General features: G+C 37.8%; 1 protein-coding gene across 3 annotated transcripts in view; it reads right to left on the minus strand.

Moving 5' to 3' along the window:
• psip1a (PC4 and SFRS1 interacting protein 1a) overlaps positions 1-25,570 on the minus strand; it is a 44,041-nt gene that overhangs the window by 15,352 nt on the left and 3,119 nt on the right. The window contains exons 3-13 of one of the 3 annotated variants that reach the window (XM_061922980.1): positions 25,220-25,296; positions 18,259-18,397; positions 18,076-18,168; positions 11,017-11,124; positions 7,209-7,259; positions 7,074-7,137; positions 6,901-6,994; positions 6,624-6,813; positions 6,484-6,548; positions 1,900-1,955; positions 1,622-1,692 (exon numbers count right to left, since the gene is read on the minus strand). In XM_061922980.1, the coding sequence (XP_061778964.1) occupies positions 1,622-1,692; positions 1,900-1,955; positions 6,484-6,548; positions 6,624-6,813; positions 6,901-6,994; positions 7,074-7,137; positions 7,209-7,259; positions 11,017-11,124; positions 18,076-18,168; positions 18,259-18,397; positions 25,220-25,296 (1,008 nt within the window). Of the gene's footprint in view, positions 1-1,621; positions 1,693-1,899; positions 1,956-6,483; positions 6,552-6,623; positions 6,814-6,900; positions 6,995-7,073; positions 7,138-7,208; positions 7,260-11,016; positions 11,125-18,075; positions 18,169-18,258; positions 18,398-25,219; positions 25,297-25,570 lie in introns of all 3 variants that reach the window. The other 2 variants (XM_061922979.1, XM_061922981.1) reach the window with 2 other exon arrangements.

A 25,570-nucleotide genomic window follows, 5' to 3' on the forward strand; every position in this document is an offset into this window, starting at 1 on the left:
TCCAATCTCCTCTCGCTGAAGAAAAGGGGAGCAGCAGAGAGAGAGGGAAGAGAGACCGGAAGGAGCCAGAGTGAAGCTGACGTGGAGCGAGAGAGGAGGAGAGCCAGAGACAACGAGGAAGAGGAGTTGAAAAGTGAGGAAAGAAAGAGAAAAGAGTTGGAAGAGAAAAGACTTTGTGTAAAATTAAAAGATTGTAAACCTGGCAAAGCCGTCTGGCGTTCAGTCTGTCGGTCCTGAAAGAACCCCACGGCACAAGACGTGTCACAAACGCTAACGTTAATTAGTTGTGCAAATACCTTTTACAACATTAACAGTTACATATACTATGTACAAACCAACAATTAACTTTCACTTTAATCATACTATCATTGTTGTGTTATTAAGCAAAATAAGCAATACTTTTACTTTTGTTGAAATGTTAACACTGTTGTTGCAGAATATTTCGTTTTGCACTTTCTTGTATTGGATGTTTATCTTTATTTTTGCACATTTTAGCAAATAAGCAATACTTTTACTTTTGTTGAAATGTTTACACTGTTGCTACAGAATATTTCCGTTTTGCACTTTTTTGTATTGGATGTTTGTCTTTATTTTTGCACATTTTAAAGCAAAATAAGCAATACTTTTACTTTAGAAATGCTTATACTATTGCAGAATATTAAGATTTGCACTGGATGTTTACTTTTATATTTGCACATTAAAAAGCAAATAAGCTACTTTTAATTTTGTTAAATGTTAAAAGTTGTAAATGTTTACATTGTTACAGAATATTTTGTCATGTTGTTGTCAATGTTGACTGAGTGGCCATACTTTTTTTTTTTGTAAATAAAAGCCATGGCTTTTGAAAAAACTGGCCTACATTTATTTTTTCATCTTCATTTTAAATAAAAAAAATAATCGGTAAAAGGAAAAATAATCTATAGATTAATCGAAAAAATAATAATAAAAAAATCTATGGATTAACCGATTAATCGAAAAAAATAATCTATAGATTAATCGATAGAAAAATAATCGTTAGCTGCAGCCTTAGACTGAATATCAACTAGCGGTGTCCCGATACAACTTTTTCAACTTCAGGTACCGATATTGGAGCCTTGAGTATTGGCCGATAGAGATTTACTGTACCGAAAATGAACCGTACCGTGACCTCTAAACCGACGTACGTACCGAACCTACATTTTTGTGTACCGTTACACCCCTAGAATTAACATGATTTCTTATGGTAAACAATTGCTAGCTTTCATTTGCCCTTTTGGAACCGATATCTAAAAAAAGCAATGAATGACTGCAATGTTCACATTTAGGTAGTAAACTCTATTTTAACATGATCATTCATGCCTTTATGTATTCTTAGTTTCCACGCAGTCTACACGCACCGAGGTTACATTGGGCAGCAAACACAGCGATTAATTGTATCTAGTCATAAACGGATTTTATTCTGTCTTTGTAGATGTCACATGGTGGAACATAAGCAGGAAGACGAATAACTCACAGGTTCTATTTCCAGAAAGGTCAACACATCCCTGTCTTCATTAAATACTATGAAAGGCGGTCTTGCTGTGTCACCTCGTTGTGACGCATTCGGGACTCTTTATTTCCAAACAAAACCAGAATCACTCACGGGGTTGTCTATCTTCAGGGAAATCTTGATTTCACCATGCAGCCGCTGGAGTTTCACATCTGTGGATATTTCTGTGAAGAAGTATTTAATAGTTGTTCTTCATCTCCTTTTTTCAAAAGAACTGCCAAGCAATTGAGAGGAAAGGGGACTTCACTCTAACAAGGGATCTACCCGGTACTTAAGACACCAAAGTACATAATTATGGTTTCATAATTAAAATTATTAGTTCTTAGGAAGTCGTGTTTACAAGCGAAGTTAGCTTTGCTGTATTCACTCACCCTTTTTCTTGGCTCCGGCCCGCTCTTCATTCTTCTTTGCGTCGTCTTTGTTTGCTCTGTTTGGAGACAAATAAGTAAGAACTATACCGCCCCCAGAAATGACGCAATATCTTATTATAAAAAAACATTTTGAAATGGTTCTATTATAATTTATATGCCCAATAATATGATAGAAATTGACCTTTTTTCAGGGCCGACACCTATTATTAGTAGTCAAGGAGGCTGATAACCGATATTTGGAGCCGATATTCATTTGCAGTTAAAGGGGAACATTATCACCAGACCTATGTAAGCGTCAATATATACCTTGATGTTGCAGAAAAAAGACCATATATTTTTTTAACCGATTTCCAAACTCTAAATGGGTGAATTTTGGCGAATTAAACGCTCTCGGGAAGCAATCCACCATTTTCTCAAACACCGAGTCAAATCAGCTCTGTTATTTTCCGTTTTTTCGACTGTTTTCCGTACCTTGGAGACATCATGCCTCGTCGGTGTATTGTCGGAGGGTGTAACAACACGAACAGGGACGGATTCAAGTTGCACCAGTGGCCCAAAGATGCGAAAGTGGCAAGAAATTGGACGAAATTTGTTCAAAATACGAGGGTGTGGGGAAAGCCGACGAAAATGGTCAGTCGTTTGTTCCGCACACTTTACCGACAAAAGCTATGCTACGACAGAGATGGCAAGAATGTGTGGATATCCTGCGACACTCAAAGCAGATGCATTTCCAACGATAAAGTCAAAGAAATCTGCCGCCAGACCCCCATTGAATCTGCCGGAGTGTGTGAGCAATTCAGGGACAAAGGACCTCGGTAGCACGGCAAGCAATGGCGGCAGTTTGTTCCCGCAGACGAGCGAGCTAAACCCCCTGGATGTCTTGGCTCACACCGTCCCTTATGCCACCGAAGATGATCAAGAGAAGAATATCGACCCTAGCTTCCCTGGCCTGCTGACATCAACTCCAAAACTGGACAGATCAGCTTTCAGGAAAAAAGAGCGGATGAGGGTATGTCTACAGAATATATTAATTGATGAAAACTTTATTCATTACTCGCGGTTTTACGTAAATTATTATACATAAACTGTGTTTACCAATAATTTAGCTTAAAAACATTACAACACTTAAAAACAAACACATACCAATCGTTGGTTAGAAGGCGATCGCCGAATCCGTCCTCGCTTTCTCCCGTGTCGCTGGCTGTCGTGTCGTTTTCGTCGGTTTCGCTTGCATACGGTTCAAACCGATATGGCTCAATAGCTTCAGTTTCTTCTTCAATTTCGCTTAAGCCGCTGAAATCCGAGTCTGAATCCGAGCTAATGTCGCTATAGCTTGCTGTTCTATCCGCCATGTTTGTTTGTGTTGGCATCACTATGTGACGTCACAGGAAAATGGACGGGTGTATATAACGATGGTTAAAATCAGACACTTTGAAGCTTTTTTAGGGATAAAGTTAAAGTTAAAGTACCAATGATTGTCACACACACACTAGGTGTGGCGAAATTATATTGCGTGATGGGTAAAATTTTGAAAAAAACTTCGAAAAATAAAATAAGCCACTGGGAACTGATTTTTAATGGCTTTAACCCTTCTGGAATTGTGATAATGTTCCCCTTTAAATTTTGTTACACATGAACAGTATATGTCAGCAAACAGCTGGACAAGGCTTTCAGTTTTTTTTAGCATTATTTTTTAGAAAATGTCGGACCAGTTTCACGTGGCACTAGTATTATGGTTAATTTAGCAGCAAACAACATTAGGGGAATTCACAAACACCTCCACTACGTGTGTCTAAGAGGAGGATCAACATTTGGATTTCAAAATATGGGAAATCTCCTGGGAAAATTGGTAAAAAATGGGATCTCTCTACTTCATAATAACTTGCAAGCAAACTAATTTTTCAGCAGTTAACAAATTAATTACATTGAGGTTTCCTTGTGAGGAACCCTCAAATATAGGTTGGTTGGTTGAAGTTTATTTCAAACACACTGCAAAAACTGAAATCTAAGTAAGATTCATTGAGGTTAACTAATTTTACTTGTTTTGGAAAGTCTTGACAAGCCAAATTTTCTTGTTCTATTGGCAGATAATGTTGCTTAGTTCAAATAAAATACCCCTCATTTTTGTATTTTTTTTTCTTGTTTTTGGACACTGAATTTTTGCGGTGCATGCGTACAGTTTCTGAGCCGCAGCTTAGCAGAAAGGAGCACTAGTTCCTACTACTAACTTGCTCTCTACTCAACATTTATTTTTATTTTTTTTAAAGGGGAACATTATCACCAGACCTATGTAAGCGTCAATATATACCTTGATGTTGCAGAAAAAAGACCATATATTTTTTTAACTGATTTCCGAACTCTAAATGGGTGAATTTTGGCGAATTAAACGCCTTTCTAATATTCGCTCTCCGAGCGATGACGTCACAACGTGGCGTCACACCGGGAAGCAATCCGCCATTTTCTCAAACACCGAGTCAAATCAGCTCTGTTATTTTCCGTTTTTTCGACTGTTTTCCGTACTTTGGAGACATCATGCCTCGTCGGTGTGTTGTCGGAGGGTGTAACAACACCAACAGGGACGGATTCAAGTTGCACCAGTGGCCCAAAGATGCGAAAGTGGCAAGAAATTGGACGTTTGTTCCGCACACTTTACCGACGAAAGCTATGCTACGACAGAGATGGCAAGAATGTGTGGATATCCTGCGACACTCAAAGCAGATGCATTTCCAACGATAAAGTCAAAGAAATCTGCCGCCAGACCCCCATTGAATCTGCCGGAGTGTGTGAGCAATTCAGGGACAAAGGACCTCGGTAGCACGGCATGCAATGGCGGCAGTTTGTTCCCGCAGACGAGCGAGCTAAACCCCCTGGATGTCTTGGCTCACACTGCTTCTACCGTCCCTTATGCCACCGAAGATGATCAAGAGAAGAATATCGACCCTAGCTTCCCTGGCCTGCTGACATCAACTCCAAAACTGGACAGATCAGCTTTCAGGAAAAGAGAGCGGATGAGGGTATGTCTACAGAATATATTAATTGATGAAAACTTTATTCATTACTTGCGGTTTTACGTAAATTATTATACATAAACTGTGTTTACCAATAATTTAGCTTAAAAACATTACAACACTTAAAAACAAACACATACCAATCGTTGGTTAAAAGGCGATCGTCGAATTCGTCCTCGCTTTCTCCCGTGTCGCTGGCTGTCGTGTCGTTTTCGTCGGTTTCGCTTGCATACGGTTCAAACCGATATGGCTCAATAGCTTCAGTTTCTTCTTCAATTTCGCTTAAGCCGCTGAAATCCGAGTCTGAATCCGAGCTAATGTCGCTACCTTGCTGTTCTATCCGCCATGTTTGTTTGTGTTGGCATCACTATGTGACGTCACAGGAAAATGGACGGGTGTATATAACGATGGTTAAAATCAGGCACTTTGAAGCTTTTTTTAGGGATATTGCGTGTATAAAGTACTATCTATTAGAGATGCGCGGTTTGCGGGCACAACCGCGGAGTCCGCGGATTATCCGCGGATCGGGCGGATGAAATTAAAAAAAAATTAGATTTTATCCGCGGGTCGGGTCGGGTGGTTGAAATAAAAAACAATTTGATTTTAAATAGATTCAGGCGGGTGGCAGTTAAACCAATTGGGAAATATATATACATAGTTAAATGTTGTTACCCACATACGAAAAACGAGCAGGCACCTGCAGCATATGCCACAACAGAAGAAAAAAAAAAAAAGAGATGGACACTTTTACGGAGCGGAGAAGGGACTCCTCGCCGGGGTCCGGGACCGAGGCCCCTTCCCCCGAGAGGGCCCCACCGGGAGCCGTAGCTGAGGCGATCCGCGAGAAGGGCCCGACGCACGTCCAGGGTCACCACCGCGCCCACCGCACCGACACCCCGCCTCGTCCGCCTTCGCCGCGGCCGGCGTCACGCGCAGCAGGTAAGCAGCTTACCTGCCCGCCACCCCCGTGGCCGGGGGCTCGTAACAGGGGTCACTCCGCGCCCTCCGCCCGCGCAGCTTACCTGCCCGCCACCCCTGTTGCCGGGGGCGCGTAACAGGGGTCACTCCGCGCGCAGTGCGCTCACGAAAGGGGTGGGGCTCACCCTGGTTGATATAGACAGCAGCTAGGACGGTGGCCATGGAAGTTGGAACCCGCTAAGGAGTGTGTAACAACCCACCTGCCGAATCAACTAGCCCTGAAAATGGATGGCGCTGGAGAGTCGGGCCCATATACCCGGCCGTCGCCGGCAGCGAGACGTGCTTGGAGGTGCGCTCAGCGCGGCTCCCATATGATTGCGCACTGGTGTGCGTCTGGGTCGTGACAGCGTGGCACGCGAATGTCTGTGCTGCATTGGATCAGTCTCCTTTCTTTAACAGGCAAAAGCTTTATAACCTCACTAATGCCTTGCATCGTCGATATTAGATATATAACAACGGGCGGATGCGGTTCTGATCAAATGTTAGATCGGGTGGATTGCGGATGGTTGACGACTTTCTGATGCGGTTGCGGATGAAATAATTGCCTATCCGCGCATCTCTACTATCTATCTACTTATACTTTGGTGGTATCACTTACTCGTCTTTCCGCCGACGTGCATCTTTGTCCGTTTCAGAGTTCTGATGTTTTTTCCTGCCTTTGGTCTTCTAGGATGCACAAACATACATGGTAATGATGACAAGATGTTTGCCTAACGTAAAAACAACGTAGACACTTGCCTCCTCATCATCGGAAGCGCCTGGGGAGGTACCCTCCTTGGACTGCAGATTCTTCTTCTTCTTGGCTTCCGGCTCTTTCCCTTCACTGTCTTTCCCTTTGGCGTTCTCCTTCCTCCGCTTATCTTCCTCGCCGCTCTTGGACTTGTCCTCCGCCGTCCTCTTTCTCTTTCTGTCTGACTCGGCGGCATCTCTGAGAGGGAGAGCATCACTTGCATTATTTTGTATGGTTTGTTTATGCATGCGTATATAATGTTGTGGCCATAGTGTGCATGTTTACAGTTCTCTTTCAGAGCCTTGCTGGTCCTGATGCTGCAGCAAAAGCAACTTTTCACTTTTGGGCTTCCTGCCTCTTCGTTTAGGACCTTCCCCACCTGAAATGTACCATGACACGACCTCACATGACTTGAGTAGCATTATGGGATGGCTGGTCGAGGACATGACCCTTTTTACCTGCAGGATTCGCAGGACTCACGGGCGGAGCATCGTTCATTTCAGCCTCCTGCTCACCCTCAGTCTGGATTAGAAATAAAAATATTCAAAACAGCACTTTGAATTGCAACTACGTATCAAATAAAAACAAATGACCTTTCTTTTTCTTCCTCTCTTGGGTTTAGGCACATCACTCTGGCCTGAATCCTACAAGGAGACAGTTTTAAATACATTTGAGATAATCTAAGTGTATTTTTCCTTCAGCTAATTCAGAAAAATAATTAAAAATTAATTGTTTTTGGCATAATAGCGACATCCAAATTAGCAGCTAAGACGTTTCAATGTGTTCATTGGATAGTTTTAATAATATTTTTCGGACTATAAGTCGCAGTTTTTTTCATAGTTTGGTCGGGGGTGCGACTTATGTGTGAAATTATTAACACATTAGCGTAAAATATCAAATAATATTATTGATCTCATTCACGTAAGAGACTAGACGTATAAGATTTCATGGGATTTAGCGATTAGGAGTGACAGATTGTTTGGTAAACGTATAGCATGTTCTATATGTTATAGTTATTTGAATGACTCTTACCATAATATGTTATGTTAACATACCAGGCACTAGAGATGCGCGGTTTGCGGACACAACCGCGGGTTCCGCGGATAATCCGCGGGTCGGGCGGGTGACATGACGAAAAAAATACATTGTAAATAGATTCGGGCGGTTGAACCAATTCGGAAATATATATACATAGTTAAATGTTGTTACCCACATACGAAAAACGTATAGATTTTATCGGTCCTTTAGGTGGAGCTGATGGTGCATCACCAAAAAAGAAAAGGATTGACTTCACAGAATGGGAGGAGGATACACCTGTGCTTGTTGATGAAGTAGAGGATTATTCCTCTACAAACTTCCATCTCGACGGATCAGCAGAGGAAAATCTACTTTCCTTTTGGGGGAAACAAGGACAATCATTCCCACGACTACAACACCTTGCCAAGAGAATCCTATGCGTCCCAGCAACAAGTGGCGCAAGTTGAGCGCTCCTTCAGCGCAGCAGGGCGCATTTTAGAGGCCAGGCGCTCTCGCCTGAATCCTGGCACTGTAGATGCCATTTTATTCCTGCATAGTGCTAACAAAAAAAAAAAGTAAGTAGACATACGGTTGGATATGTTAAACGAATTAGTCTACGTTACCTAGGCTATACCAAATAAGCCCATGTCCAACCTATATTGAGTTCGGTCAGCTGAATAATTTTTATGGTAACGTGTTGTTTGGGCGCACTACAATGCAAAGGAATGAAGGCAATTGCGTTGTTTATTGTGTTTTTTTCTATTCGAGACATACCGTACTACTGCGTGTTAATTATTTGGCCTCACTTTCAAGTGAAGCGCATCTCCGATTGGCGACAATGTAAGGATATTTAGCCTGCTTTGTTTGTCGCGACCGTCTATTTTCATTATAATTCAAGTTTGATGATAAAGTGCAGTCTGATAGGTTTGATTCCCCCCCTTCAGCTTTTTGCCTTGGCCAATAAGTTGCAGGTAATTTATTATTATTATTTATTTTATTTATTTTTGTTTAAATAGGGATGACATACATATGTTATTGTATAATTTAAGTTTGTGCGCGTGATTGAAAGCCTAAGGCACATTTTTTATTTATTTTTTTATTTCAACTTAAAAACGTATGAGCCTAAGCCTATGCCTAGAACATAGGCTATGTGTTCATCTTTATTTTCCTGCCTGTCGTTGACAATGGAGATTGTCTGATATTTTGTCATGGCTGCAGATCAATCAATAAAGGTTCATCTTTGTCGCGAAATTGTTCACTGTTTTACCGTGCACCCCGCCCTTGTCCCTATTTGAGCATTATAACGTTAACAAGTTAATATTCATTGAAATAAATTCAGAATTTTTTTTTTACCTTACGAAAATATAGGCATAGTCTTTCTAAAACATTTTTTTAACTTCTTAAAAGCATCGTTCTGCTTGCTGCAACTGCGCACACAAAGTGTGAGGAACGCACTCCTGATCTGAGGGCATTGGCAACAATAGTCAACACTTTCTTAATGGGAATGACAATAATACTATAATAATGATAAATAATATTATCACGCATTGAATGTCTCTGCTGCATTGGATCAGTCTCCTTTCTTTAACCTCACTAATGCCTTGCATCGTCTATATTAGATATATAACAACGGGCGGATGACGGGCGGGTGTGGTTTTGATAAAATGTTGGTTGGGTGGATGGCGGATGGATGACGACTTTTGTGACGCGGTTGCGGATGAAATAATTGCCTATCCGCGCATCTCTACCAGGCACGTTCTCAGTTGGTTATTTATGCCTCATATAACGTACACTTATTCAGCCTGTTGTTCACTATTCTTTATTTATTTTAAATTGCCTTTCAAATGTCTATTCTTGGTGTTGGCTTTTATCAAATACATTTCCCCCAAAAATGCGACTTATACTCCAGTGCGACTTATATATGTTTTTTCCCTTCTTTATTATGCATTTTCGGCCGGTGCGACTTAAACTCCGGAGCGACTTATACTCCGGAAAATACGGAAATTAACTTGGATTTTCATGAAGTAAGTTCATGAAAGAAATTCTCTTCCAAAGTGACAGTTAAATAAACACAAAAATAAATTATTTATACGAAATGTGTAGATGCAAACAACAGTAAATAAAAAATAGTTTTCATATTAACAAAAAGGTGTTCATTATTAATAACTTCTATAATTAGATTTGATGTGAATTTGGAACGTGCATGAACATACTTGCCAACCCTCCCGAATTTTCCAGGAGACTCCCGAAATTCAGCGCCTCTCCCGAAAACCTCCCGGGACAAATATTCTCCCGAAAATCTCCCGATTTTCAGGTCCATGCGGACCTGAGTGAGGACAGCCTTTTTTCACGACGGGAGGACAACAGGGTGACAAGAAGTAAATCATCCAGACTAGAGATAAATTGTATTATTATGTTTATCTTACCTAAAAATAAATATATTTATTAGTTAAAAAAACAACAAAAAAAACTAAATAAATGTTTACTATATTTTGCTAAAAAAAAAAAAAATCAAAATTAATTGTATTTTTATTTGTATTTTTTCTGACTCCTTATTACATCATGCCATAAAATTATACATTAAAATAAATATATTAGAAATAATTAATTTTAAATTATCATAATAATTCATTTAAAATGACCATATTTAATTATTAAAATAATTGCTTGTTTATCAACAACTTTAGCATTTTATTCATTACATTTTGAAGCTCTCAGAAGCCAAGTTATGTTATATTCCTTAATATTTATTTATGCAAGTTTGAAGTATCAATTATCTAAACACAGTTTTGTTTGCATATTTTCAGGATATATATATATATATATATATATATATATATATATATATATATATATACACATACCCGGTATGTATGAAATACTTGACTTGGTGAATTCTCGCTGTCAATATACTCCTCCCCTCTTAACCACGCCCCGCCCCACCCCCGACCACGCCCCCCACCCCCACCTCCCGAAATCGGAGGTCTCAAGGTTGGCAAGTATGTGCATGAAGGAATCCAATATCAGATTTAATTGTGAATGTAGAGTAAGAGGCAATGTAACAGAGTTATTGCTGAAGAAGTACTATGGTAAGCATTTGAAGGAATGAGACATGCTATGTTAGACTTGTTAAAGAAACAAATAAAACATGATACAAAGTAGGATCATGCAAAAAGACTCCAAAGCACACAGAAAGTCATGCAGGAAAATCAAACTAAAGTCAAAAATGTGTTATTGTAATTGTCTTCACAGGCAATAAGGAGATTGCTTTCTGAGGTACTCGAAAAGATCATTAATAAATCAGACGGTGAAGTCAATCACCAAGTCAGACCCGCCATGTTCCCTCTGCACAACCGACACTTTGGGAGCATGCAAAATACGTACATCCGGGTTCTGAAGACCCTGTTCAGACATCATGGGCCCTTCCTCTTCCTCCTCCCTTCCTGGCACCTGAATGCCCCCAGGACGCATCAGCACGGGCGGTAGACCAGTCTTAAATGGGAGAAAGGTTAGGTGGCGTGCCCCGATGGTCGCACAATTTGGAATTGAAACAGAACCAATGTGAAGTCAAAGTGCTCTCAGCAAATACTGCGAGACGTCTGTGTACGGTACTCTTTCTAAGTGTTTTGAGAGGTTCAATGTGATGCCACCACAGAGGGTGATGGTAAAAGGGTAAAAGAGTACAAGTGTTGTCCTGGCTGCTCAGTGCAATATGTCACCAGTAATAATATAAGAACAGGCTGCAAAATGTGGGTCTTCATATAAAGAGACTGGCCCCCATAGAACTTGTCACGTGTTTACATCCATCAGAGTCCAAATAGCGGTTGAATTATTTCTACACTAATGACTGCTAAGAGTGGTAAAAAAAAAAAGTTGAGCAACAAATCTGGTGAAGAAACTTTTGGAGAGTTGGACATGAAAGCCCATATCGCTCTTTTAAGCGAGCAGCGAGTGCTGCTGTGGACCCCTGCCTCATCCATACCTGCCAACTTTTGAAATCAGAAAAACCTATGCATTCAGACAGGTTAAAATGTTGCTAAAACCATCACTTTTCTATCAGTCACAGTGACTTTTCAAAACAAAAATATTACAGCAAAAATCATATGGGTTGATTGACATGTTTATTCTGTAAGCTAACTTCAATAGTTTGAAATTATTTGGTGTCATTATTAACTTTCTGTCCAAGCTTGTATAATCTACTGCCTTGTTCAATTGTAAAACATATTCTGTGCCTAAAATTCACATTTCTATCACAATTATCATACTGTAAACATGGTAAGCTAACTTCATTAAAATTAATAGTCCTGTCAATAGCATGGAATTACAATTCAAATGTAGTTTTTTTGTAAGCCTTTCAAAAGAATTCAAAATATGAAAAATTAATGAAAATTAATTTAAGCCATCAGACACTTGAAAAGTGGCACATCACATCTCTAATGTAATCATTTGAACTTTTCAACAGAAATAGCATTGCAAAAATATTAAGGACATACTTCTGTATTTTGGTAGTTATGCTGTCAACATTTAACAAGATTTCTTCAACTTGGACTTGAAAGCATAAATAGTATAAACACTTTTAACAGTATAACAGTACTAAACAATTCCAATAGATAACATTGGTGTCATTACCTTTTTGTGGCTAAAATCCAAATTTAGCAACGGCATTAGACTTGTGTTTTTTTGTCCCAACGTGGTCTTTTACATCGCTAATTCCTCCGTGTCCGATCGAAAAATCTTGTCTGCACAAGGTGCAATTCGCGTAGTTTTCACCCTTTTTGGAACGGATAATTATTCCCGGATAGGCTTTTGAATATTCTTCACGGAATGACTGCAGTTTTCTTTTCGGTTTAAGACTCGTTTGCGATTTTTCTCCGGCTGATTCCATGATCGTTCGCTCGTTTGGAAACAATGGCAACTGGCGCCTCGTGCTTGGCAGCGGTGCTATAAATAGCCTCGCTCATGGCATTCGGAATGGCTCGATAGGAAGTTACGGGAAGCAGTGTCGATTGTCATTGTTGTTACGCGATTTCGTGAATAAAACTTAAAAAAAAAAAAAAAAATTTAATGAATGAAAAACCGTATTTTTTATCACTGCAACCGTAACCCGGAATAGGTTGATGAAAACCGTACTAATTACGGGAAAACCGGAGTAGTTGGCAGGTATGCTCATCTAAAAGCATTCAAAGGCAGCTCCATCTTGTTTGTGACATTCAAATAAACAAAAGAAGCGACAGAGGAAAAGTTCATTTGTGGTTCAAAACATATTTGTTTTGCTTTTATCTTTTACACATTTTTTGACAATGCATCAGGGCTCGGGGATGGGTGATATGGCCTAAATATATTACAATATATATTGCAGCCTCCTGTGATAACGATGTATATCACAAGATATTATTTCATATGGGAATGATTATAGAACCATTTCTAAAAACGAGTTACAAAGGCTGCTAATGTAGCTGCTGACGTACGTGGTGACATATTGCGTTATTTCTGGTTGTATTATTTTTTCAATATTATTAATAATCTATTTGCCAATTTGCTATTATTATCTGGTGACTTTCCATTGTAACATGTTTCTTTCTACACTTGTGCTAAAATATAATACGCACTTATTCTTCTGTTGTTTTCTTTCTTTAGTTTATTTCGAACATGAACACGCTTACATCATAATACATCAAACAATTTCATATCATTTCATTTTACATCATGCCCGAAAAGGAGTAGGAAGAAGCAAAGCTTATTTAATCCTACCCCTTTCCCACTTCAAAGCGTTTACAAGTATATAGAATCATTTACTGACCTTTTTATATAATAAAATAACATCTATGAATTAGTATACAACAGTTTTGTAATATGTAATTAATTCAGTCATTATTAACATACTGAGATGAAGAATATCTTATTTTCAATAAGGTTGAAAGTATTTCTCATAATTCTTCTTTTTTGTACTCTGTAAGCACTATTATTTTGAACAACCTCTTAAACTGGATCATATCAGTACAATTTTTAACTTCTTTACTTAATCCATTCCATAATTTAATTCCACATACTGATATGCTAAAAGTTTTAAGTGTTGTACGTGCATATAAATGTTTTAAATTATTTTTTTCCTCTAAGGTTATATTTCTCCTCTTTAGTTGAGAAGAATTGTTGTACATTCTTTGGTAGCAGGTTATAGTTTGCTTTGTACATCATTTTAGCTGTTTGCAATTTTACCAAATCACCGAACTTTAATATTTCTGACTTAATAAATAAAGGGTTTGTGTGTTCTCTATATCCAACATTATGTGTTATTCTAACTGATCTTTTTTGTAACACGGTTAGCGAATGTAGCGCACATTTGTAGTTATTTCCCCATATTTCTGCACAATAACTCAGATATGTAACACTAGCAAGCAGTAGAGAATATGTAGTGATTTTTGGCCCAGGACATATTTTGCTTTATTCATTATTGAAATGTTTTTTGCCACCTTATGTTGTATGTTTTGTATATGAGATTTCCAGTTCATTTGATCATCTATTAATACTCCCAAAAATCTAGTTTCTTTTACCCTTTCTATGTCTACTCTGTCTATTTGTATTTGTGTATGATGCTCTTTTCTACTATTACCAAATAGCATTATTTTAGATTTACTGAAACTCAAAGATAGTCTGTTTTTGTCAAATCATCTTTTTAATTTGTTCATTTCTTCTGTTATTATTTGTATTATCTTCTGTGTGCTCTCTCTCCTGAACAGAAAGCAGTTGTGTCGTCCGCAAATAAAACCAACTTTAAGTCCTTCGTAACCTTACAAATGTCGTTTATATAAAGATTGAACAATCTTGGTCCCAGTATTGATCCCTGGGGTACACCACAGGATATATATCTAGCCGTGTTGACATATTTTCACCCATCTTCACATATTGCTTCCTGTTGGTTAAATAACTTCTTACCCAATTCAATTTGATACTTAACATTAGTTTTGGGTCATACAAGAAATGTGTGTATGCATTTAATATTGAGTAGTTACAGGGGCAGAAATTATCATACCAATACTAATAATTTATCATGATCATTGAATAATTTCATTTTTCATCACAGTAATAATAATTAGATAAAAACACAGGATGGCGGTGTGACAATATCAATTAAATATTAAAATGATTTCATACTACTGACTCTGATTTAAATCATTAGTTATTTGTTTTGCCCTTAAAGTCTTCCTGCATCCAGTGACCTATTTCCTGAGTTTGTAAACAATAACAACAAAATATTTTTTCGATAATGAAAAATATCGAGCTACATTGCAAAAACTGAAATCTAAGTAAGATGAAATATCTCAAATAAGGGTGATATTTGCTTATTTTCTGTCTGAAAAGATCATTCTTCTCACTAAGCAGATTTTATGTCAGAGTGTTTTACTTGTTTTAAGTGTTTTGGTCCTAAATGATCTCAGTAAGATATTACAGCTTGTTGCTGAGATTTGATGACCTATATTGAGTAAAACATGCTTGAAACTAGAATATCAACTGTTGCAAAGCTGTGTCATCAACACTTACAAGTATAAAACTACTTTTTTAAAGTAATCATTTCTTATTTCAAGCATGAAAAAAAAAAATCATGATTTTGACACAATTGTGTCTCATAATTAAAACAGATGACAGCCAAATGGACTTTGCAGTTTTATTTTCAATGACACAATAGAAAATACGTACTCATATAGTAGTACAGTTGGCACAGTACAGTAAACTGACAGTTAATATTTAAACATTTAACATTTCAAACAATTTTGAACAGAAATAATTAATGCACATTCAGATAAATAATTGACTGAAAGAGCATGCACTTGGAGCGATGATGTCATGTTATCGATGGAAAAATGCATTTTTAGACAATATAATTTGCCTGAGCGGCTAGGAGACCCCGAGAGTAACAAGCGCTTGCCTTGTTGCCTTTCCATTAAGAACAATAAACTAGTTTTTAGTGTAAGTTTTTCCTGGTTTCAAGAAATGTAATGCCGAGTGCATATCATTATGTCAAGACAATGGCACTAGCGTTTATTTAATTTAAGAATATTTTTCAACACAATGGGCAAAAAGGTCTCTCTTTTTTTTTTCTACCAAGAAAAGTGCACTTGTTATTAGTGAGAATATACTTATTTTAAGTATTTTTGGGTTCATTGAGGTTAGCTAATTTTACTTGTTTTGGAAAGTCTTGACAAGCCACATTTTCTTGTTCTATTGGCAGATAATTTTGCTATGTTCAAATAAAATACCCATAATTTTAGTATTTTTTTCTTGTTTTTGAACACTGACTTTTTGCAGTGTAACCACAGTAGTATTGACCATATAATGATATAATACTTGGTATTGTTACTGTCGAGTGTCGATATTAGTATCGATCCGCCCACCTTTCGGTTAGCTTATACCAGTGGTAGGTTGCAGTGCGAGGAGTTTTGTTTCTTTAAAAGGGTGAGTCAGCGAGTTTTATTACTTACGTTTATGTACACTTCTCAAAATTGCCTGCCTGAGTAAAAGAGGTAACAGTCTAACTCTGGAACAAAATCGTGTCCATTTTCAACATTGTGTGCAATCTTAAAGATGAGCTGTTATGCAAAACAAACTTTTCTTACCCAAGGTTACCGGTACCTGTTTTGTGTATTCGGGATCTGCATAAGTCCCAAAAATGTGAAATCAAACCATAAAGGCATGGCAGAGATATTTATAAATAATCTTGCCTTCCTTCAAACTTGATCCAAACGAGCTGTTTGTAACATTTTTCCCCAATGGTGACGTCAGCAGATATCTCCATATATGGTAAGGATTTACCCGAAGAGCTTTGCGCGAGTCCACCATTGTACACTCTTAGAAATAAAAGTGCTAAGTAGAACCATATAAGGTTCTTCGGCTCGTCCTCATAGGAGAACCCTTTTTGGCTCCAGGTAGAACCTTTTTATAAAGGTTCCACCTGGAACCCTTTCGGAGGGTTCTACCTAGAACTGTGTGTGTAAGGTTCCACCCAGAACCCCCCATGAGAGGTTCTACAAAGAACCCACGCAGGGAGTTCCACTAAGAACCCTTTCATGTTTCAAGGGTTTCATCTAGAACCCACACAGGGAGTTCCACTAAGAACCCTTTCGTATTTCAAGGGTTTCATCTAGAACCCACGCAGGGAGTTCCACTAAGAACCCTTTCGTATTTCAAGGGTTTCATCTAGAACCCACACAGGGAGTTCCACTAAGAACCCTTTCGTTTGTCAAGGGTTTCATCTAGAACCCATGCAGGGAGTTCCACTAAGAACCCTTTCAGGTTTCAAGGGTTTCATCTAGAACCCACACAGGGAGTTCCACAAAGAACTCTTTCATGTTTCAAGGGTTTCATCTAGACCTGACACAGGGGGTTCTAAAAACATCCCTTTTCAAAGGTTTTCACCGATAACCGTCTTGTCTTCTGAGGGTTCTATAAAGAACCATATTGTATTCTACAGATCAGTTTAGTTCATATTATATTGTGGTCATTTATCATGTTGACATTGAACAAACATTCAAAACATTTTAATGAGAAAAACATTTATTTAAAGATAGGCACCATTATTGGCAAATGTTATCAGGAAGTATGTCCCTGGTGACACAGGATCTTACCCATGCTTTCAACAATCCCTGAAGAACTCTTTCTTCCAAAAACGGTTCTCTGGATCAAAATAGTTCTTACTGGAACCCTTAGTGTTAGTGAGAACCCTTTTAAAACCAATTATTCAGAAAAGGGGTTTTAAAGGGTTCTCTGGATCAAAATGGTTCTTACTGGAACCATTAGCGTTACCAAGAACCCTTGAAAAACCCTTTCTTCGGGAAAGGGTTTTTCAGAAGCAAATGGTTCCAGTTAGAACCTCAGCCCTTGTAGAAGAACCCTTTTAGAACCCTTATTTCTAAGAGTGTAGTCTGACGTTTTTAGTCATTAAGTTCTTCCTTTTTCTCTATCCTTTTGTTGCGACACAGACTGGCTCATTTCTAATACAAAGTAGCGTATAGTTTGAACTTATATCTGTCAGTAGACTCCATTAAGAAGCGCTAAAAACAACACGGCTGATGGGGATGAAACAGAGTCAAAGTGGAGCCATGTAAATAAGACCGCCCAAAAAATGGCGCATCCTGAAGAGACGGTCAGAAAGTGGCGAGAAGATGATCTCTAAAACATAAACGTGCAAAATTTGGACCAAAGAACCACCATTACATGTTATGTAGACCACAAAGACGTGTTTTAAATGTAGAAAAAAAAACCTATCATAATATGACCCTTTTTAAAGCTTTCACTGTATTCCTGCAAGTGTACTTGGCAGTCACATAAAAAGCAGACACAAATGTGAGGAAAAGGCAAAAAATAAGGGATATAAAAAAATAATAGGAAGCTAAAAAGCAATGATGTCAAGCAGAAAGGGTGGATTTTTACTTTAAAAAGTGCACTTACTTTGGGGGATTGCATCTCCTTATCTTCCGCTTCATCCTCTCCTTCTGGGCCGGTGTCACAATCCTTTTCAGATAGAATTCCAGGACAAACAGGCTAAAAAGAGAGAGACAACACAGAAAAAAAGTGTCATGTTTGACTTACTGTACATAACAAATGCTCCATATAACACAGGATACTACGGACCTTGGGTGCTGTCAGCTCCACTTTTGGATTGTCCTCAATTTCCCACAGTCCTTCATTAAAGCCTTTCCTCTTGTTGGGTTTGGCGTATTTCTCCTTGTTGGCATGGTATGGAAAGATGTCCTTTGGGCCTAAAAATGCACTGTTGAAAATGATGGTGAAAAAATGTTGATTCATGAACTGCAAAAACTGAAATGTAAGTAAGATTACCGTATTTTTCGGAGTATAAGTCGCACCGGCCGAAAATGCATAATAAAGAAGGAAAAAAACATATATAAGTCCCACTGGAGTATAAGTTGCATTTTTTGGGGAAATGTATTTGATAAAAGCCAACACCAAGAATAGACATTTGAAAGGCAATTTAAAATTAAAGCTGCAAGCAGCATTGGTCGGGCCCGCGTATTTGGCAGGTGCTAGTCCTAAGTGTCCCAATACTTTTGTCAAGTTTTAGTCCCAAGTGTCCCAATACTTTTGTCTACTTTTAGTCTGAAGTGTCCCAAGACTTTTGTCTAGTGTACCTACCTTGTCTGCATTGTGTGGGCACGCTGGTGCTTCCTGCTTTTAAGCAGCCATCTTAAAAAAACAGCAGCGCAGCAGCATCAGCGCAGCGGTTCTTTGAAGGCTCATAAAATCAAAACCGGAGCAGTTAGAAAAATTATTTCGATAACTTTTATTTGGAAGGGTTCAATCTCTCTCCTGTGTTATTTTGAAGCTGATACGACAAACGCGCTCAGAGGAGATAATGTTTGAAGAGAAGTGACCGGTTTATAAAAAAAATTAGTTTTGAAGGGGAAATTGCAAACTTCCTGTTGATTTTTGCTGGGGGTTGTCAATATATGAAATGTAGGTCTAAGTGAGACCTACATAGAGGTTTTTGTTTCATGTCTCTCCGACCTTCCCAGTGGGAGTTACAGGCAGTTTTGTCATTTTTTTCTTCCGAGGAGCAGTTTTTTCTGCGTTTTATTCAAAAATTGCGAGCGCAATTTTGAGATTTGGGGTTAGGTTTTTTTTATTAGATCGCAATTTTTGCCAGTCCTGATGTGTGTGTTCAGTTTGGTGAGTTTTGAAGCATGTTAAGAGGGTGAAAATACAGCTCAAAGAGGCAAAAGTTACTGTTTTAGTACTTTTTTGTCTTGAAGGGGGAATTGCCAACTTCCTGTTGATTTTTGCCCGAGAATATACCATTATGAAATCTAGGTCTAAGTCACACCTACATAAAGGTTTTTGTTTCATGTCTCTCCGACCTTCCTAGTGGGAGTTACAGGCAGTCTAGTTTTTTTTTTTCGTAGGGGGCGCTAGAGCGCAATTTTGAGTTTTGTTTTTTTGGTAAAAAGTTTTGCCGTATATTACTGATGTGTGTGTAAAATTTGGTGAGTTTTGAAGTATGTTAAGGGGGTCAAATTACAGCGCAAAGTTGCGGAAGAATAATAATAATAATAAAACCTTAGAAATTCAATAGGTCCTTATGTCCCATTGCATCAGGACTCCCGAACCTTTTGCAATGGGCCATGCGGGCCCTAATAAATAAAGAATAGTGAACAACAGGCTGAATAAGTGTACGTTATATGAGGCATAAATAACCAACTGGTATGTTAACGTAACATATTATGGTAAGAGTCATTCAAATAACTATAACATATAGAACATGCTATACGTTTACCAAACAATCTGTCACTCCTAATCGCTAAATCCCATGAAATCTTATACGTCTAGTCTCTTACGTGAATGAGATCAATAATATTATTTGATATTTTACGCTAATGTGTTAATAATTTCACACATAAGTCGCTCCTGAGAATAAGTCCCACCCCCGGCTAAACTATGAAAAAAACTGCGACTTATAGTCAGAAAAATACGGTAAATATCTCAAATAAGGGTGATATTTGCTTATTTTCTGTCTGATAAGATAATTCTTCTCACTAAGCAGATTTTATGTTAGAGTCTTCTACTTGTTTTAAGTGTTTTGCTCCTAAATGATCTCAGTAAGATATTACAGCTTGTTGCTGAGATTTGATGACCTATATTGAGCAAAACAATGTTGAAACTAAAATATCAACTGTTGCAAAGCTGTGTCATCAACACTCACAAGTATAAAACTACTTTTTTTTAAAGTAATCATTTCTTATTTCAAGCATGAAATAAAAAATCATGACTTTGACACAATTGTGTCTCATAATTAAAACAGATGACAGCCAAATGGACTTTGCTGTTTTATTTTCAATTAAACAATAGAAAATAATATATAAATAATATAGTAGTACAGTTGGCACAGTACAGTAAACTGACAGTTAATATTTAAACATTTAACAAGTGACATTTCAAACAATTTTGAACAAAAATAATTCATGCACATTCAGGTAAATTCTTCAAAATTACAATTAAAAAAAATGTGGTCGGGGGCTGGGCTGTAAATATATATATATATATATATATAAATGATAAATGGGTTGTACTTGTATAGCGCTTTTCTACCTTCAAGGTACTCAAAGCGCTTTGACACTACTTCCACATTTACCCATTCACACACACATTCACACACTGATGGAGGGAGCTGCCATGCAAGGCGCTAACCAGCACCCATCAGGAGCAAGGGTGAAGTGTCTTGCTCAGGACACAACGGACATGACGAGGTTGGTACTAGGTGGGGATTGAACCAGGGACCCTCGGGTCGCGCACGGCCATTCTCCCACTGCGCCACGCCGTCCCTTATATATATATATATATATATATATATATATATATATATATATATATATATATATATATTCCTTGCGCACTAATTGACTGAAAGAGCACGCACTTGGCGCGATGATGTCATGTTATCGATGGGAAAATGCAAGAAATGTAATGCCGAGCGCATATCATAATGTCAAGATAATGGCACTAGCATTTACTTCATTTAAGAATATTTTTCAACATATTGAAAAAAAAGGTCCCATATTTTTTTTTTTCTATCAAGAAAAGTGCACTTGTTATTGGTGAGAATATACTTATTTTCAGAGGTGGGTAGTAACGCGCTACATTTACTCCGTTACATCTACTTGAGTAACTTTTGGGATAAATTGTACTTCTAAGAGTAGTTTTAATGCAACATACTTTTACTTTTACTTGAGTATATTTATACAGAAACGCTACTTTTACTCCGCTACTTTTATCTACATTCAGCTCGCTACTCGCTACTAATTTTTATCGATCTGTTAATGCACGCTTTGTTTGTTTTGATCTGTCAGACAGACCTTCATAGTGCCTGCGTTTCACCAATCAGATGCAGTCACTGGTGACGTTGGACCAATCAAACAGAGCCAGGCGGTCACATGACCTGACTTAAACAAGTTGAAAAACTTATTGGGTGTTACCATTTAGTGGTCAATTGTACGGAATATGTACTGTACTGTGCAATCTACTAATAAAAGTTCCAATCAATCAATCAAAATTGTGAAGGAAAAAAGACCCTTTTTTATTTCAACCGTACATCCCGTCAAAAGCCTAAAGACTGACTACACAGTTCCTGTCTTCACAATAAAAGTGCCGCTCCATCGCGCATGCGCTTTCAAAATAAGAGTCTCCGAAAGCCAGCGCAAACAAGCTAGCAAGCTACGGAGTTTGCCGCCAATGTATTTCTTGTAAAGTGTATAAAAACGAATATGGAAGCTGGACAAATTAGATGCCAAAAACCAACCACTTTCATGTGGTATTGGACAGAAAGGAGGAACTTTTTTTCTCCTCCATTTGAAAACGTGGACGCTATCATCACTACTGTCTGATTACAATCAATGCAAGTCATCAGAATCAGGTAATACACCAACTTATATTCTTGTCTTCATGAAAGAAAGGAATCTATATGTGTTAAACATGCATGTATATTCATTAAAACACCTTTAACATGTAAACAAAAATGGCAAAATAAATAAATATAAATTATATACTGTATATATCAATGTATGTATATATATATATATATATATATGATATGTGTATGTATGTTACTCAGTACTTGAGTAGTTTTTTCACAACATACTTTTTACTTTTACTCAAGTAAATATTTGGGTGACTACTCCTTACTTTTACTTGAGTATTAAATCTCTAAAGTAACAGTACTCTTACTTGAGTACAAATTCTGGCTACTCTACCCACCTCTGCTTATTTTAAGGTATTTTTGGGTTCATTGAGGTTAGCTAATTTGACTTGTTTTGGAAAGTCTTGACAAGCCAAATTTTCTTGTTCTATTGGCAGATAATTTTGCTTACGGTAGTTCAAATAAAATACCCCTCATGTTTGTATTTTTTGCCCTTGTTTTTGAACACTGACTTTTTGCAGTGTGCATACTTTATACACTAAGTGTGCCAAACTCCTGCCCCGTGGGCCAAACCCAGACCAGGGTGGTATTTTACCCGGGATCATATGAAAATCATCACATGGCCATATGGCAAATTTCATCAAATAAGAACCTTACAATATATTCCCCATCAACACAATATCATATAAATCTTATGAAAGACACCCCAGTGGCCACTGTTGGATGCATTGCACTAACTGTCCTTACTAAGGTTGCATATTACAACCAAAAGTAGCAATAATTTTAATTGTACTCGACCAAAAACAACACCACTTAATCTAATAAACCCTGTGTTAAGCATGTTAGCGAGCAGTCGGATACAGGCGTTGTAGAACATTTACGTGAATGTGACCAGAGCGTTCAGACTTCAGTCTCATTGCATACTGTACATATCAGATAAGTTGATCTTTGTATAGTTGTGCAAGTGTTTGTGGCGTTTCAACATCTTTTGACACAGACTTATCCCAGATTTTTGACTTTTACATTATCATTCCATTCACTTTCACCGCAATGTTTACAAACGCTTCCCTCCTCGATGGCTCTACCTCCGGGTCCTAAACACTTAATACGTTTCCATCCACCGGCTTCAAGCATGCATTATAGTGATTGTTCTGGAGCAGAGGTGCTCATTACGTCGATCGCAATCTACCGGTCGATCTCGGAGGGTGTGTCAGTCGATAACCAGCCAGGCATTAAAAAAATAGTCCTAAAAATGAGCGATCATAAATCTTCACTATGACGTCACTTTCGTCACTTGATTGACATTCACGGCACCCGAGGGTCTTCTGAGATGACGCTGGCTGCTGCCAGCTCATTAAAATTACCGACTGGAAGGCGAGAAACACTTTATTTCAACAGACTGTGGCGCCGTACCTGTCGTCAAAACTCCAAAGACCGACTGCACAGTTGCACAATAAAAGCTCTGCTTCATCCTGCCTGCGCTACCAAAATAAGAGTCTCAGAAAGCTGGCGTGCACAAGCTAGCAAGCTACGGAGCTTGCCGACAATGTATTTCTTGTAAAGTGTATACAAAGGAGTACGGAAGCTGGACAAATAAGATGCCAAAAACCAACCACTTTCATGTGGCATTGGACAGAAAGGAGGACTTTTTTTCTCCTCCATTCGAAAATGCGGACGTTATCATCACTACTGTCAATGCAAGTCATCAGAATCAGGTAATACACCAACTTATATTCTTGTCTTCATGAAAGAAAGGAATCTATATGTGTTAAACATGCTTGTATTACCTTTAACCACCTTTAAGTTGTTAACAATATTAACTATATGTGTTAAACATGCTTGTATTATCTTTAACCACCTTTAAGTTGTTAACAATATTAACTATATGTGTTAAACATGCTTGTTTTATCTTTAACCACCTTTAAGTTGTTAACAATATTAACTATTTGTGTTAAACATACTTGTATTATTTTTAACCACCTTTAACTTGTTAACAATATTAACTATATGTGTTAAACATGCTTGTATTATCTTTAACCACCTTTAAGTTGTTAACAATATTAACTATATGTGTTAAACATGCTTGTTTTATCTTTAACCACTTTTAAGTTGTTAACAATATTAACTATTTGTGTTAAACATACTTGTATTATTTTAACCACCTTTAACTTGTTAACAACATTAACTACCGGTATATGTGTTAAACATGCTTGCATTATCTTTAAACACCTTTAACCTGTTAACAATATTAACTATATGTATTAAACATACTTGTATTATCATTAAACACCTTTAATGTATTAACAATATTAACTATATGTGTTAAACATGCTTGCATTATCATTAAACACCTTTAACTTGTTAACAAAAACATATATTTCATAAATAAGTAAATATAAATTATATATATGAATGCGGTAGATCCCCACGACTTGATCAATTGAAAAGTAGCTCGCCTGCAGAAAAAGTGTGAGCACCCCTGTTCTGGAGCCACAAATCATTGAACTTGCACTTCCCCATCTTATGTAAGTAATTTGGCTTTGCTCTGGGCTTACGTTTTTTCTGTAAGAACACAGTGCTGCGCACGCACAGCACACTTGGTAGTGAGCGATTAATTCTGACCGGGCAGCAAAGGTAGCCTACTTTAGTTCCGTTTTGTAGTTACTTTATAGCATCTTCAAAAATGTAAACATTTAATAAGCAAGACTGAAGTTTACGCACGTTTTAAATAAAAGTAACGTAAATAGATTTTTAAAACTTTTCGAAATCATAGACTTTTTATGAGATTTTAGGAGAATTTTAGACATTTTAAGGCCTTAAATTCAAACTGTTGGATTTAAGACTTTTTAAGACCCCGTGGATAACCCTGGTGACAGTCCTCTAAAAGTGTGTACCAAATTTAGGCATTTATTGGGCTGAACACGCTAAAGCTACAATGAGTGTTTTGTTCAGCACTTTGAACTTTGTGGGAAATTTCAAGTGAATTCGACTTCTGAGGGTCAAACTTTGGGACTTAACATTTTTGTCAGAAGGCAACACAGTAGGGGTGCATGACTTCCCAGGTTCTCGTTCGTCACAGTTTCTTGACTGTATTTTCATTATTTATTTTGAGTGCCAGTTTGGGATTTACCAAGCTTTTGTGCCAAATGCTGTCACATTTTCACTCACGTTTCATGGGTTCCAAAGAAGAAAATGGGCAACTTGATGTTGGAGGGCTTCACTGCACCGTCTGGTACTTCGTCAATCTGTCGGAAGAATAACAAATCATTTTTAGAATTTTCCAAGACAGCAAATAGCAGTTGCTTTCAGCTTTTCGCTTAGAAGGACGTAGGGCTGGGCCGATAAAACGATATCAATATATAAGTAATGATAGACACATAATCGATAGCAATAAAAAAATTCATTTGATCATATACTGTATACGTATATATTATAAACAAAGACACTCGTGGTCTGTAACCTAGCAAGACAGGAAGTGATCAGTGGCAATGAGAGGAACACACTCAACAACCAATCGTG

Source organism: Nerophis lumbriciformis, linkage group LG27, assembly GCF_033978685.3.
Source record: "Nerophis lumbriciformis linkage group LG27, RoL_Nlum_v2.1, whole genome shotgun sequence".
Taxonomy (NCBI): domain Eukaryota; kingdom Metazoa; phylum Chordata; class Actinopteri; order Syngnathiformes; family Syngnathidae; genus Nerophis; species Nerophis lumbriciformis.